This window comes from Rhinolophus ferrumequinum, chromosome 10 (assembly GCF_004115265.2).
Source record: "Rhinolophus ferrumequinum isolate MPI-CBG mRhiFer1 chromosome 10, mRhiFer1_v1.p, whole genome shotgun sequence".
NCBI classification, from domain to species: Eukaryota; Metazoa; Chordata; class Mammalia; order Chiroptera; family Rhinolophidae; genus Rhinolophus; species Rhinolophus ferrumequinum.
This window is the reverse complement of record NC_046293.1, coordinates 869,447-882,472: the sequence shown is the minus strand read 5'-3', so window position 1 is coordinate 882,472 and position 13,026 is coordinate 869,447. Positions and strand designations below refer to the sequence as shown.

The 13,026-nt window shown below is 49.3% G+C and overlaps 1 protein-coding gene across 1 annotated transcript; it reads left to right on the top strand.

Moving 5' to 3' along the window:
• The first annotated feature begins 421 nt into the window (after window positions 1-421).
• On the top strand, window positions 422-1,309 carry LOC117028275 (palmitoyltransferase ZDHHC3-like). Its single transcript, XM_033116617.1, has one exon. It carries the CDS (start codon window positions 422-424, stop codon window positions 1,307-1,309), a length of 888 nt encoding a protein of 295 aa, XP_032972508.1.
• Window positions 1,310-13,026: the final 11,717 nt, after the last annotated feature.

Genomic DNA, 13,026 nt, shown 5'->3' with positions numbered 1-13,026 from the left:
GACATCCTCAGAGCCCCCCTCGCCCAGGACCTTTGCTACGCCGCCTGACAGCATCTCCTCTCAACCCAAGCCTGCCCCTCCCCCTGCCCAGAAGCGCTGACCTGTTTCCTCCTCCTCCTCCCCTGGCTTCCACAAGGTCCTAAAAAGACCACGTGCATATCAGGGCACGCCTGTGCCCAGCCTCGCCCCAAAAGGAGAGGTCGCCTGTTGGGAATGGCTCCTACAGGTAGAGCCGGTGGCTTCCCTTTCTGTGGTCACAAATCACATTCTAGAACACTGCAGGGCCGACCAGGACCCAGGCCACAGCAGCCCACGCCCTCGCCCTGCACCCCGGCCGGCGCAGGAGAAGGGGCTCAGGAGGTGGGAAACTGGAGGCACGCAGGGACCCAGTTGGGCCTGGCCCCACAGAGCACAGCCCACGATGCCTGCGTACATTTCCAAGCACAAGGCCCCTGAGCAGCCACGCCACGTGTGGTTTGTATGTGACATCCTGGGCATCGTGTGCGCTGCGGCCACGTGGGCATTGGTGCTGAGCGCCGCGGGGGTGCTGCTGTGTGCGCTGCTGCTGCCCACGCGGGATGTGGCCTATGGGGTGGCCCACGGCACGCTCTTCCACCTGCTGGCCTTCCTGGCGCTGGCGGCACACGCCCGAACCATGCTCACGGACCCGGGCTCGGTGCCCGTGGACACAGAGCCCAGCACACCTGGCGGCCCCCGCTGCCCGCTCTGCGGCGCTGTCCAGCTGGCGCGTGCGCAGCACTGCCTCGTGTGCGGGCGCTGCATCCGCAGGATGCATCACCACTGCCCCTGGGTCAACAACTGCGTGGGCGAGGACAACCGGAAGTACTTCTTGCTGTTCTCACTGTACACGGCGCTGGCCGCGCTGCATGTGCTGCTGCTGCTCTGCGTGCCCGCCCTACGCAGCTACGCGCGCGGGGAGTGGGACAGGCACGGCGTCCCGTCACCCGGCGGCTCCCTGGTCTTCCTCTTCCTGGTGGCCCTGAAGGGCTTCTTCTTGGGGTCTGTGTCGTTCGCCATCCAAATGCACGCCATCTGCACCGACCGAAACGCAATCGAGCAGCGGCAAAGGGAGAGGGGCAGGCCAGGCCCAGGGTCAGCGTGGATGAACTGGAAGGCCGTCTTCGGCCACCGCCTCTCCTCTCGCTGGCCTGGATCAGCCCCTTTGCCTCCCCAGAACCCCAGAGGGCAAGCGGGCACCGCAGTGTGGTCTGAGGGCTCCCCTGTAAACCCAGCCACCATCTGCCAAAGCTCCCAGGTCCTTAGGGGAAAACGCAACAAACGTCCATAACAAGCTACCTTTTCTTTCCATGTCCACAAGGAGACCAGCAGGACAGATCGTTTAAAAGCCTCAGGTTCTCTTCTGAGCAGAAAGTGAGGTTTAGGACACCCAAGATTCTGAGCAAGTTCGTAAGGCCAGGCCCTTTCCCAAAAGGAAGGTGAAATAGTCTGCCCCTTTTTAGCTCTGCCAATGCTTCCATATAGAAAACAAGTCCAGGACAGCTATGAATAAAGCATCATGAATTAATTCATGATGAATTAGTGCGGAGCCTACTAAAGGAGGTCAGTGTACAATGCAGCAATTGCGTGAGTGCTGGCCCCTGGTCTATTGTGGTGAGTTGCACGGGTGCCTTCTCTGCGTTGAACTATCCTTGCATTTCTGATTACCCCAGCTCCATCATAATGGATTGTTTCATATTTTCTGTTGGATTTGATGGGCCAACACTTAGGATTTTTTGCGTTTATGCTCATCAGTGAAATGGGCCTCTACATTTCTATTCTTTCCGTTATTATTTTAGCCTCATCTGTTGGTAATTGACCCAGATCACACTACCCATGTAAAATGAGTAGGGCGGCTATGCCCCTGTGTTTCTATTTTCTGAAATTATGCAGGATTGGAACTACTCTTGTTGCTCGAAAGTTTGGTGGATCAAACCAGTGTAGGTTTGGTTTTCTTGTTTAACTTTTTATTTTGAGGTAATTGTGGGTTCACGTGCAGTGGTGAGAAATAATAGATCCTGTTTACCCTTCCCCCCCTTTCCCCCACTGGTAACATCTTACGTAACCATAGTACAATATCAAAACCCAGAAACGCACATGACACCACCCACTGACTATTCAGATTTCCCCAGTTTTACACGCATGTGTTTATAGGGGGGGATTTCCCCCTATAGAAACGCATCTATGCAATATTATCACACGTGTAGATCTGTGTATGCACCACCACAATCAAGATACTGATACAACCAGCTCACCTCCTCCCCCTCCATGCCCCTGGGCAATGACTAATCTGTTCTCTACCTATGATTTTGTCATTTTAAGAATGCTATGTAAGTGGAATTACTGTGAAATAATATGTCATCTTTTGAGACTGTCTTTTTTCCCTCAATGTTATTCCCTTGAGATCCATCTAAATTCTCGCCTGTGTCAAGAGTTCACTCCTATTCACTGCTGAGTAATCCTCCATCGTAACCCTAGTCTAACCATTCATCCGTTGAAGGACATTTGGGTTGTTTCCAGTTTTCGACTCCTATAAACATTTGGGTACAGGTTTTTGTGTGAACGTAACTTTTCTGACATAAATGTCTAAGAATGCAGTTTCTGGGTCATGTGGTAATTTGCATCATTTAGTTTTGTAAGAAACTGTAAGAAGACTGTTTTCCACAGTGGCTGTACCATTTTACATTCCCACCAACAGTGGATGAGAGCTCTATTTTCTCTGCATCCTCCGCAGCATTTGGGCTTATCACGTTTCTGTTATTTCAGCCATTGTGACAGGTGTGTGATGATATCTCATCATGGTTTTGACTTGCACTTTCCTAGTGACTAAGAATGTTGGGCTTCCTTTTATGGGTTTATTTTCCATCTGCACACCCACTCCAGGGAAATGCCGGCTCATGTCTTTTGCCCACATTCTAATTGATTGGTTTGTTTTTTAATGCTGAGCTTTGAGAGTTGTTTACATATTTTCTTTTTGTAGTCCTTTGTCAGATATTTTATGTCGGTCTGGAGCTTATCTTTTCATCCTCCTCACAGAGCAGTTTTCATTATGATGAGGTCTAAATTCATCCATTTTTCCTTTTATGGATCATTCCTTGCTGTCAAATCTAAGAACTCTTTGTGTAGCCCTAGGTCCCAAAGGTTTCCTCCTAGTTTTTTTCTAATAGTATTATGTTTTGTATTTAAATCTGTGGTCCATTTTGAGTTAATTTTGCATACGATGTTTAGGTCAAAGTTCATTTTTTGCCTATGATTGTCCCATTGCTCCCCTGTTGAAAAGACTGTCCTTTCTCCACTGAATTGCTCTTGCAACTTTGTCAAAATCCGTTGGGCATGTTTGTGTGGGCCTATTTTGGGGTTCTACATTCTGTTCCATGGATCTATGTTTCTTTCCTTCCACAAATACCCCACTCTCGATTATTGTAGCTATATAAAAAGGCTTAACATCAGGTAAAGTGATTTTTCCCACTTTCTTCTTTTTTTTCTAAATTATTTTAGCTATCCCAGGTCTTACACCTTTCCATACAAATTTTAGAATAAACTTGTCTATGTCTACAAGAAGAAACCTTGCTGGGAGGTTGAGAAGAATTGAAGTAAACCTACATATATCATTGGGGGGGGGGTTGATATATTTTCTGTGCTGAGTCTTCCAATCCATGGCATAGTCTGTCTCTCCATTTATTTCTGTCTTTTTTCATTTCTCTCACCAGCATTTTGTAATTTTTAGCATACATTTCTTGTGCAGGTTTTGGTTGATTTATACCTAAGTATTTCACTTTCTTTGGATCAATTATAAATGGTATTGTGTGTTTAATTTCAGTTTCCACATGTTTATTGCTGGCATGTTCAAATATAATTACTCTTTGTATGTTGCTCTTCTATCCTGCCACCTTGCTGAACTCACTTATTTTAGTAGGTTTGGTTTTGTTTTACATTGTTTTTGTAGAGTCCTTGGGATTTTCTATGTAGACAATCATGTCATCTGAAATAGTGACAGTTTTATGCTTTTATTCCAATAGGTATGTATTTTATTTCTTTTTCTTGCTTTACTGTGCTGTTAGAACTCTCACTACCATGCTGGATGAGAGAAGTGGAGTTTCCTGAAACAAGAGACCTTTGACTACATTTCAGTGCTACTATTCCATGACTCTTCAGGCTTTGCATTTCTTTTTTTCCAAATATGTACATTGTTTATTTTCTGGAAATCTGTTTATCACCTACATTTTCCAATTTACCAGCAGGCATTTCTCCTGAAACCCTTTCATTATTTTTAATTGTTATTTGGCCTGTAGCAATTCCACTTAGTGTCATTCTTTATTCTATTTACGTATCTCCTTTTCTGTGGTGTTGACAGCAGCAGTCCACTTACTGGTCTTTCCATAAAAGACTTGGGTTTTGCTTTTGCCTCTATTGTTATTACAAGAGGTGTGGCTGGGCTCCTATTTCAATGAGTTCTGCCCTTTATTAATTTTTTCTTTCTTGTTTCCTTGGATATTTTGCTGTAGATCTTTTTCAAACTTTTAGAATTGAATGGTTTACTTATTTTTACATATTCTTCTGTTTCCAATAAATGTACTTAAAGCTACACCATTTCCTCTGGGTAGTGAAGTACCTAATGTTGTGTAAACCGTCAATTTTTTGATGCATAAAATATTCATTGTTATTAAGCCCTAAGTATTTCTTTTTCCATTTACTTTTTAATTGCATTTTTAAATTATCATATAGCTCCATTGACTATTCTTCACACAGTTCTGTGAATTTTAACATGTGGATTCATATGGGCACCACCACAGTCAGGATCCTGACCCACTGGATATTTAGAACCATGGTCCCACAAATTTCCTATTTCATTTATGAACGTGTCTCCATCATCAGAAAGCACATTCTTTCCTGTCTCTCCATAGTCACACACACATACACACACCCACGCTCAATGCCAATGACCTCTGACCTGTGTTGTTACTGTAGTTTTGTCTGTTTGAGAATGTGGTATCTATGAAATCACATGGCCTGCAACCTTTTGCGACTGGGTCCTTTGACTCAACACAGTGCCTTTAGGGCCCGTCCAGGCTATTGCATGTGTCAATAGTTCTTCCTTTTTGATGTGATGGCATTCAATCACATGGATGTGGCAACATTGTTTTCCATTCACAATGTGAGGGACATTTGAGATGTTTCTATCATTTGGCAATTGTGAACAGAGCTGCTATCAACATTCATGTACATGTTTGCATGTGTACAGTTTTCCTCTCTCTCATTCTTTACTGCTGCACTGATGTCCCTGTAATAAGAAGCAGTGACTAGAGCTCCCTTTCTCCACCTGTGAGGACACAGCAAGAAGGCGGCCATCTGCAAGCCAGGAAAGGAGTCCTCACCAGAAACCAGCCCCACAACACTTTGATCCTGGACTTCCAGCCCCCAGAACTGTGAGAAACAAATTTCTGTTGTTGAAGCCACCCAGCCTGTACTATTTGCTGTGGGGCCCAAGGTGACTGATACTTATGCAAATTGAACACAGCACCCAGAAGGTGGGGGATCCCAGGAAACCAGACTGAGAGAAACGAATCTAACTGTGAAAACCCAGGACCTCAGCGCACTGAAGGGGTGGGAGGTGCTAACTTCAGTCGCTTCACAAAGGGTGTGCCCACCGAGAATGCAGGCAAAAGCATTCCACACACCACACACACAGCAGTTTCTCCCAGTTGCAGGCAGGCCATTCTGAAGCTAAAGTTTACCATGGTTGAACAAATAAGTGAATTATAGAAAATGAGAGCCAGGTTCTTCACTAGCAGGGAAGGATGTTACAATTAAATAGTGGGGGAGGTGAGAATAAACCTTGTGGAGTGAGACTCGAGTCAGAAATGATCAGTTTGCACTCAAATACATGCCTACTGAAATAGGTACAGATATGTGTGTATACATGGGTCATATATGCACATGGATCTCCAAACACTGTCCCCTTCAAGGGCCTAGAAGCTGTGACACCCAGATCTTGATTTCTAAATACCATTCTGTAATAAAAGGAACCAGGGCTCCTTGGAGAAAGGCTGATCCTGGTCTGGGACAGGGAAGGTAGAAGATGAGCCTGGAGCATCTTGTGGTGCAAGAAAGGAAGGAAGTGAGGAAGGGAGGAAGGAAAACATGGGGTGCCTAAAGACACAAAAGGCAACCCAGTGGCCTAAGTTTATTACAATAGAATAAATAAATGGGAAAGGAGACAAGAGTTCCCAAGAGCAGAATTCCAAATAATGCTGAAGGAAGGATGAGGGGAACAGAAATGGGCACTAAGCACCTCAGATGTCTGCTGCAGGCATGACACACACACACGCAAACACATACACACACACAAACACACACACACACACCATGGATGCTGAGATTGGCAGGTGAAAACTTAAGAGGAAAGAGGATGGTTGCACAGCCTCAAACTCTCTCTCTAAAATATTTCTTATGCACCAAGGTGGTTTTAACACACGAGCCTACATTCTTTGATCACCTCTTTCTAGCAGGTAGATCTCAACTGCCCTCCTCTTTGAGTGCGGGCTGGACTCGGTGACTTACTTCCAAAAATAGATATGGAAAAAGAAAGATAAAAACTGTACCACAGACAAACCTGCAGACACCACCTTGACCCGGCGTCCCCCTTGAGCTGGAATCACTGACAGCACATACCCGCTGGAGCACCATGAGGACACTTTCCCGAGTGACTGTCCCCATGAGCCATGTTGAATAATGAGAAAGATCAGGGAAACCTGAACTGAGGGACACCCCACAGAAAATCTCCACAGCATTCTTCCAAAGTGCCATGAAAATAAGAAAGGATGAGAAGGTGCCACCGACCAGAGGAGACAAAGGAGACGTGGTGGCCGTGGGTCCTGGACTGGGTCCTGGGACACACCAGTGACCTCAGTGGAAAAACTGGTGAAATCCCGATAAAGTCTGCCATTTAGTTCACAGAAGACCAATGTTAAGTCCTGAATTTTGATAGAAGCACCACGGTCATATAAAAAGTTAGCATAGAGAAAACTTATGGGGGCCTACACAGGAAGTCTCTGCAACCTCTCTTCAGCATTTCTAAAACTCTAAAATGATTTCAAAATAAGACTTTAAAAAGGGAGGACCTTGGGAAGTGAGCCGCTGAACCGACTTCCTCAGGCCCTGTGGGAAGACCTGCCAAGGATGTCCCTGGGGCCTGGTGACTCACGCGGACCCAGCAGTGGGCAGGGAGGCCGGGCTCCCTTCCCAGAAAGACCATGGATCAGAAACACGGGCAGACCTAGGCACCTCCCATTAGCACCTGGGTCCAGCCAGGTGGGAGAGTGCAAAGGGGCCATGATTCTTTGCAGCTCTCCCCAGAGAACTCTGCTCTGCTTCTCCACCCCTTGAATGAAGGCTGGCCTATGACTTTTATTTTCCAGTTACAAAAATTGTCATGATGGACATTCTTGCACCACGCACCCACTACAGGGGCTTTCCTAAGACTCCACACAGTGTACAGGAAGGGGCGTCTAGATGTCAATCCCCCAAGACAGCTGGGCTGAACCCACCACTGTTCACTATGTCACACCTCTTGTCCTTTTCCTCGGGGGAAAGTGCTGGAAATTGCTTATAGGGTTCATAACCCCAACACTGTGTGGTTTCACTCAGCTGCACCTCCTAAATGATGCAAACCAGTTACCCTCCAGGCCAACCTCCCCACATCCCCACCACTACTTGATGCTGCCAGACTGTGAACAGGTTTGTAAAATGTTTTCAATTATGGTTTTAATTTGCTTTCAGCCCAATCCTGGGAGCCCGTCTACTGGACAGTCCTGTTTCTCCAGGTTGAAATCCGTCACTCATTTCTATCTTTCTTTGTCTGTTTCCTACCGATGTGTAGGACTTAGTTACCCATTCTGGACATTAGCTCTTTGTCAGCTGAATGCATTGCAGGCATCTCCTCCCAGATGTGGCCTCCTGGTCCCATTTATTATCTATGCTGCCCTTGATGAATTTTAATGTAACAGGATTTGTGAGCCTTTTTCTTTGTGTTTGCCCTTCTGGGATCCGACTGAAGAAATTATTCCTTAGTCCATGGCCGTCATATGTTCTCCTATATGTTATCTTATAAAAGCTTTTGAAATGTTTATGATACTATGAAGTCCTTTATCCATTTGGAACTGATTTTTATGTATTGAGTAAGGTAAAATCCATTTTCTTTATTTTTCTAGATATTAACCAATTTCTTCAGCATCAATTTTTGAACAACCTCTTCTTTCCCTATTGATCTGCAATGCCAACTGCATTAGAGGTCTACACACACGTTCCCACGTATGCACTTACATCAGGGAGTTCTTCCTGGACTCTCTCCACATTGTCAGGACCCGAGCTCCTATCACCAGGACTCCCCTGTGCCCCCAGGAGGAAGACTGTGTCAGAGCAAGTTCACCCCCCCAGGATGGCCAGGCTCTCTGCAGCTCTGGCCTCTGAGCGCCTTACCATCCTAATAGTTCAGTGATGTGCTTCAGCACATCTCTCTTTCAAGAGATCTTTTAAATATACTTCACCCAGCATTTATCATTGTTTTCAGTTGGATTACGTGAGGTACTGCATCTGCCACAGTACAGAGAAGTCCTGCATTGTGGATAAATCAATTGCTTTTATTACGGTCCATGGATATTCAGACTTACTATCATGTTGACCATTTTATTTGATCCCGATCATTTCTGGCGTTGCCTCCTGAAATACACCTTATCAAGTACTTCCAGTGAAAGCAAACTGTTGGTCTTGGCCTCAGGCTGTCCTTACTTTACTCTCACTCTTGGATATTTTAGCTGGGTATAGAATTCCTGATTGATGGTTACCGTGTATCAGCATTTTGAGGCTATCCCACTGCCCTCGGTAATCACTACTGTTGATTAGAAATCATTTTAATCTAAATTATCTTTCTTTTGAAGGTAATGTTTCTACTCTCTGGTAGAGCATATTTGTATGCATTTTTATAGTGTGTGTGTGTGTGTGTGTGTGTGTGCGTGCCTCTACTGTACCATTTCATTTCAATATGACTAAGTTGTGTGTCTGTTTTTACATATTTTACTTGGTAGAAAATATTTTCTTCAGTCTTGAAAACCCTTATCTGGTGTCTGCCCAAGCATGGCCTGTGCACTGTCCTCTCTCTTCTCTCTTCTGGAATCTTAGTAGATGCACTTGCCTTTCTGTTTCCAGCTCCATTTCCTATGTCTCTTCTCTTTGTGAAGAAGTGACTTTCTCAGATCTACCTTCAAATGCACTAATTTTCTCTTCAGCTGTGTCTAACTGACCATTTAACCTGTCTATTTACTTCTTGCATTCAATGACTCTTTTTTTACTTCTACAAATTCTGTCTGCCTCTTTTCATTTGTTTACAATCTACCTCCTTTAATCAGTGTTCTATTTTTGCCATGGTTCTTGTATTATATTTTTCTCTTTAAATATTTTAAGCATGCTTATTTTAAAAGATCTTTTAGAATGCTGTGTCATCTCTCACTTTGGGGGTACATATGCTCCCATTTCTTTCATCAGCTCCTAGGGCTGCCCTCAGGATAATTCATTTTCTTGCCTGGTTTTCAGCTTTAATTCTGATCTCATCTGTGGGATTCTCCCCATGGAGGCCTCTTGTGCCCTGATTTGTAGAAACACGCTCTCCCCCAGGACGTAGGATTTTCACTGGATCTAGATATATTTGTATTTTAACATTTTAACCCGTCTTCCTACAGGACGAGGGTATGAATCCCACCCACATACATGCGTAACTCAGTCACGGATTCCCCGCTTTCATGCCATTGACATCACTTACTGACCATCCACACCAGGCGCTGAACTCTTAGCTGAGGGGTTGGCCAGCAACACCAAGTAGAAAGAGTGAGTGGGATCTGAGCTTCCGCCGTTCAGACCTCCAGTGCCCCCACACCCTGCCATTCCTAACAGAAGGACAGGTGGGCTGAGAGAACAGACACCATTGGGGCTGACCCAAGTCCTCCCAAGACATGGGGACGAACCTGGGTTGGGCAGTGCAGCTGCCTCAACTCCAAGTGCCTGAGGCTCAGGGGACCCCTAATCCCACCTCACGCCACCTGGGGCTGCTGCTTCCACCCACTCCCTGCTGGTGCCCCTGACCTTGGCCAGGCCCCCAGCCAATGCCCTATCTGGAGAGGGGAAGTGGTGTGATCATACTTGGTTCTCAGGCTCCTACACAGGCAGAACATCCACCACAGTGGCAGGGACGGGGCCGAGGCAAAAGAAAACCCTCCCTGCTGCTGCATCTGCAGTGAGGCAAGAGGTGGGCACCACCCACAGTCCCTTGGTTACTCTCAGCGTGGAGACCCCCACCCTACCTGGAAACCAGAGTGGAGAGAAGGCTGGCACAGTCCTTCCCCACTGGCCAGCGAAGGCAGGGCCAGACCACCAGCAGGACGAAGGGTTAGCCTGGCACCTGGGCTCTGCCTGGACGCCTCCCCAGAACCACTGTGCTGAGAAGCTCAGTGGGGGGGTCTGCACCTGAGATGCCCCCATGCCAGGAAGGGGGCAGTGGGGTGGGCTCGCAGTGTCAGTGCCCAACTATCTTCCCAGAGACACCTCTGAGGCCCTGGCCTTAGAGCCCAACCAGCTGGGGTGGGGACCCCAAGGCCCCGCCTGCACCCCTCTGTCCATGGCCCTGTGTCTGCCCAGCTCCTATCTAAGTCCAGGAGACCCCATGCCACAGGGCCAGGGAGCAAGGTCAGGAACCACATCCTGCCAGTCTCTCCTTGCCCGGGGGTGGGAGTGGGCAGGTCCCAGGCCCATCTGGGCTCCTGGGCTTTGTGGCAAGTGCATGGGTGCCGGCTATGGTCACCAAGACACCGAGAGTATCCCCATCAGCTCAAGGCCACGCTCCCAGACGGCACCCTCCCAGCCAGAACGAGGGCCATTCAGGGTGGGGGCAAGGGTACAGGTTCTTTCCAGCTTGCATGGTCCCTGCAGCTCCTCTAAAATGTGATTCAAACGAGCCTCTATCTCCTCTCACACCAAAAAAAGAAAAACAGCTAAAAACTGGGAAAGGTTTCCAGTGGGCCCCTGCTGGAAGCAGAGGCCAGCAAATTCAATTAGAAGTGTCTGCGGAAGCTTCGGAAAAAATCAGTCTCCCTTCATCATGGAAATAATGAAATTTCCCATACTCCTGGTCAAAGATGGTGCTGGCTCCCAGAAATGCCCACAGCCAGATGGCTGGGCGGCTCTGCTCCTGGCAGGGTCCCCAGAAGGTGCTGGGGCTCCCGGGGTGCTCTGTGGGCTGGCACCGGGTGGACATAGGGCCAGAGGGCTGGACGGTGCGGGCACCGGGGGAGACGGCCGAGCGCCTCCACCCGGGACCCCAGCCCTTCATTCCGAGCCGCCTCACGGAGCTGCTGGTCGGGCTGCTCAGGGCACTTTGCTGCCAAGGACGAGTGGCCTGGGGGGTGGCGGGGGCTTCAGGGGCCAGAGGCTGCCTCCCATGTTCTGTGGTTTTATCTCTTCCCACAGATGTTCTTCCCAACCAGCCACAGAGCAGACGGGGAAATGGGGGGAAGACAAAGCTGCTCCCCTCCCTTCTCCCCAACCCCTCCCTCACACAGGGACCAGGACACACACATGCACAGGCACAGCCCCTGGAACCCACGTGACCGCTCGGCTGGGACTGGAGCCCGGCCCCTGGTCCCCGTGCCCCTCCCCCACTACGGACACGGGAGGTGAGTCCTGTCCTCCAGGCCTGCAGGCAGGCAGCCGGCCTGGCAGCCTTTCCTGTGCCCGGTGCCTTTGCTCCATCACACCTGCCAACAACCCCAGGGCCACACTGAGCCCAGGCCACTCATGCAGAAGTAGCGGCCACAGGCTCAGGGTGACCACACAGGAGGAGACACAGAGAGCAGTGGCCTCCCGAGGACTGTGGCCCAGGCCTGGCCGTGTCTAGAGCCTCTTCTGAGGGCAGGACTGGGGGAAGCTGAGCTGCTGCTCCATGCAGGTCGCAGGGGCGCTCCTGAGGCTCTGCTGTGGTGAGGGGATGCTGGCAGTGGCAAGGCACTGCGTGGACACAGAGGGCTGAGTGCACAGCCCAGGGCCGGAGGGGACCCTGTGCTCAACCAGCTCCCTCCAGGCAGCCTGGTTCGGGAGGAAGAGGTGCCTGGGGCCACAGTCTCAGGGCTATCTGCCCCCCACAGCCAGCCCATCTTCCTGGGAGCCAGGTGCCATCTCCTTTCCCAGTGACCCCAGAAAAGCATTCGCGACCTCTGCCCTCATCCCACCAAAGCCAGGTTCTGAGGACCCTTCCTCAGCTATCCTCTCTCAGGGACCCTCCCTCCCTCCCGCAGGACCCCCAGAGCCCAGCCTGAGGGTGGGGGGAGCCTACACACAGGTGCGATCTAGTCTCGTTCGTTCACCCTCTCGCTCCCAAGAAAGAGAATCTGAGTACCTTGGCAGTAACAGGCTGGTCTCGAGGTAACTTTCAGGAGGACATCTCGCCAACAGGCACAACTAAAGGAGAAACTGGTTTCTGGGCCCAAAGCGCTAGCAGAACGACCAGCACTCACAGAAGAAAGCAGGCACTGTTGAGAAGCCAGAGGGACGGCGGCTTCAACTATAGGGGGAGGCCGAGGCGGGCGGAGGCGGGAGGGCACTGGGCCTGTGCGGCCACTCCAGTGCTGTGTCACTGTGGCCGTGGCCTCCACTCCTGACCCTCTCTACTTGGCTCGGGGAGGACACAGGCAGGCTGCCGGCTCTCTGACGTCCACATCTCAGGCAGACACAGGCTTTCCTTAGCCCCAGCTGAGACCTCAGGCCATGGTCAGGTCAAGGCCAGCACAGCAGAGACCTCACTCTGGGCAACGGTGTCAGGAATCAGGGGTCACGACCCCAGCCCCACAGAACAGGTTGGCCCCTCTGACCACTGGGGTTGGAGCAGCCACTCTGGTCCCGCCCTTTTCCAGCCAGCCCTGAGCTCTGGACAGAGGTGCCCCCAGGGGACTGACGCCAACCTCCTCA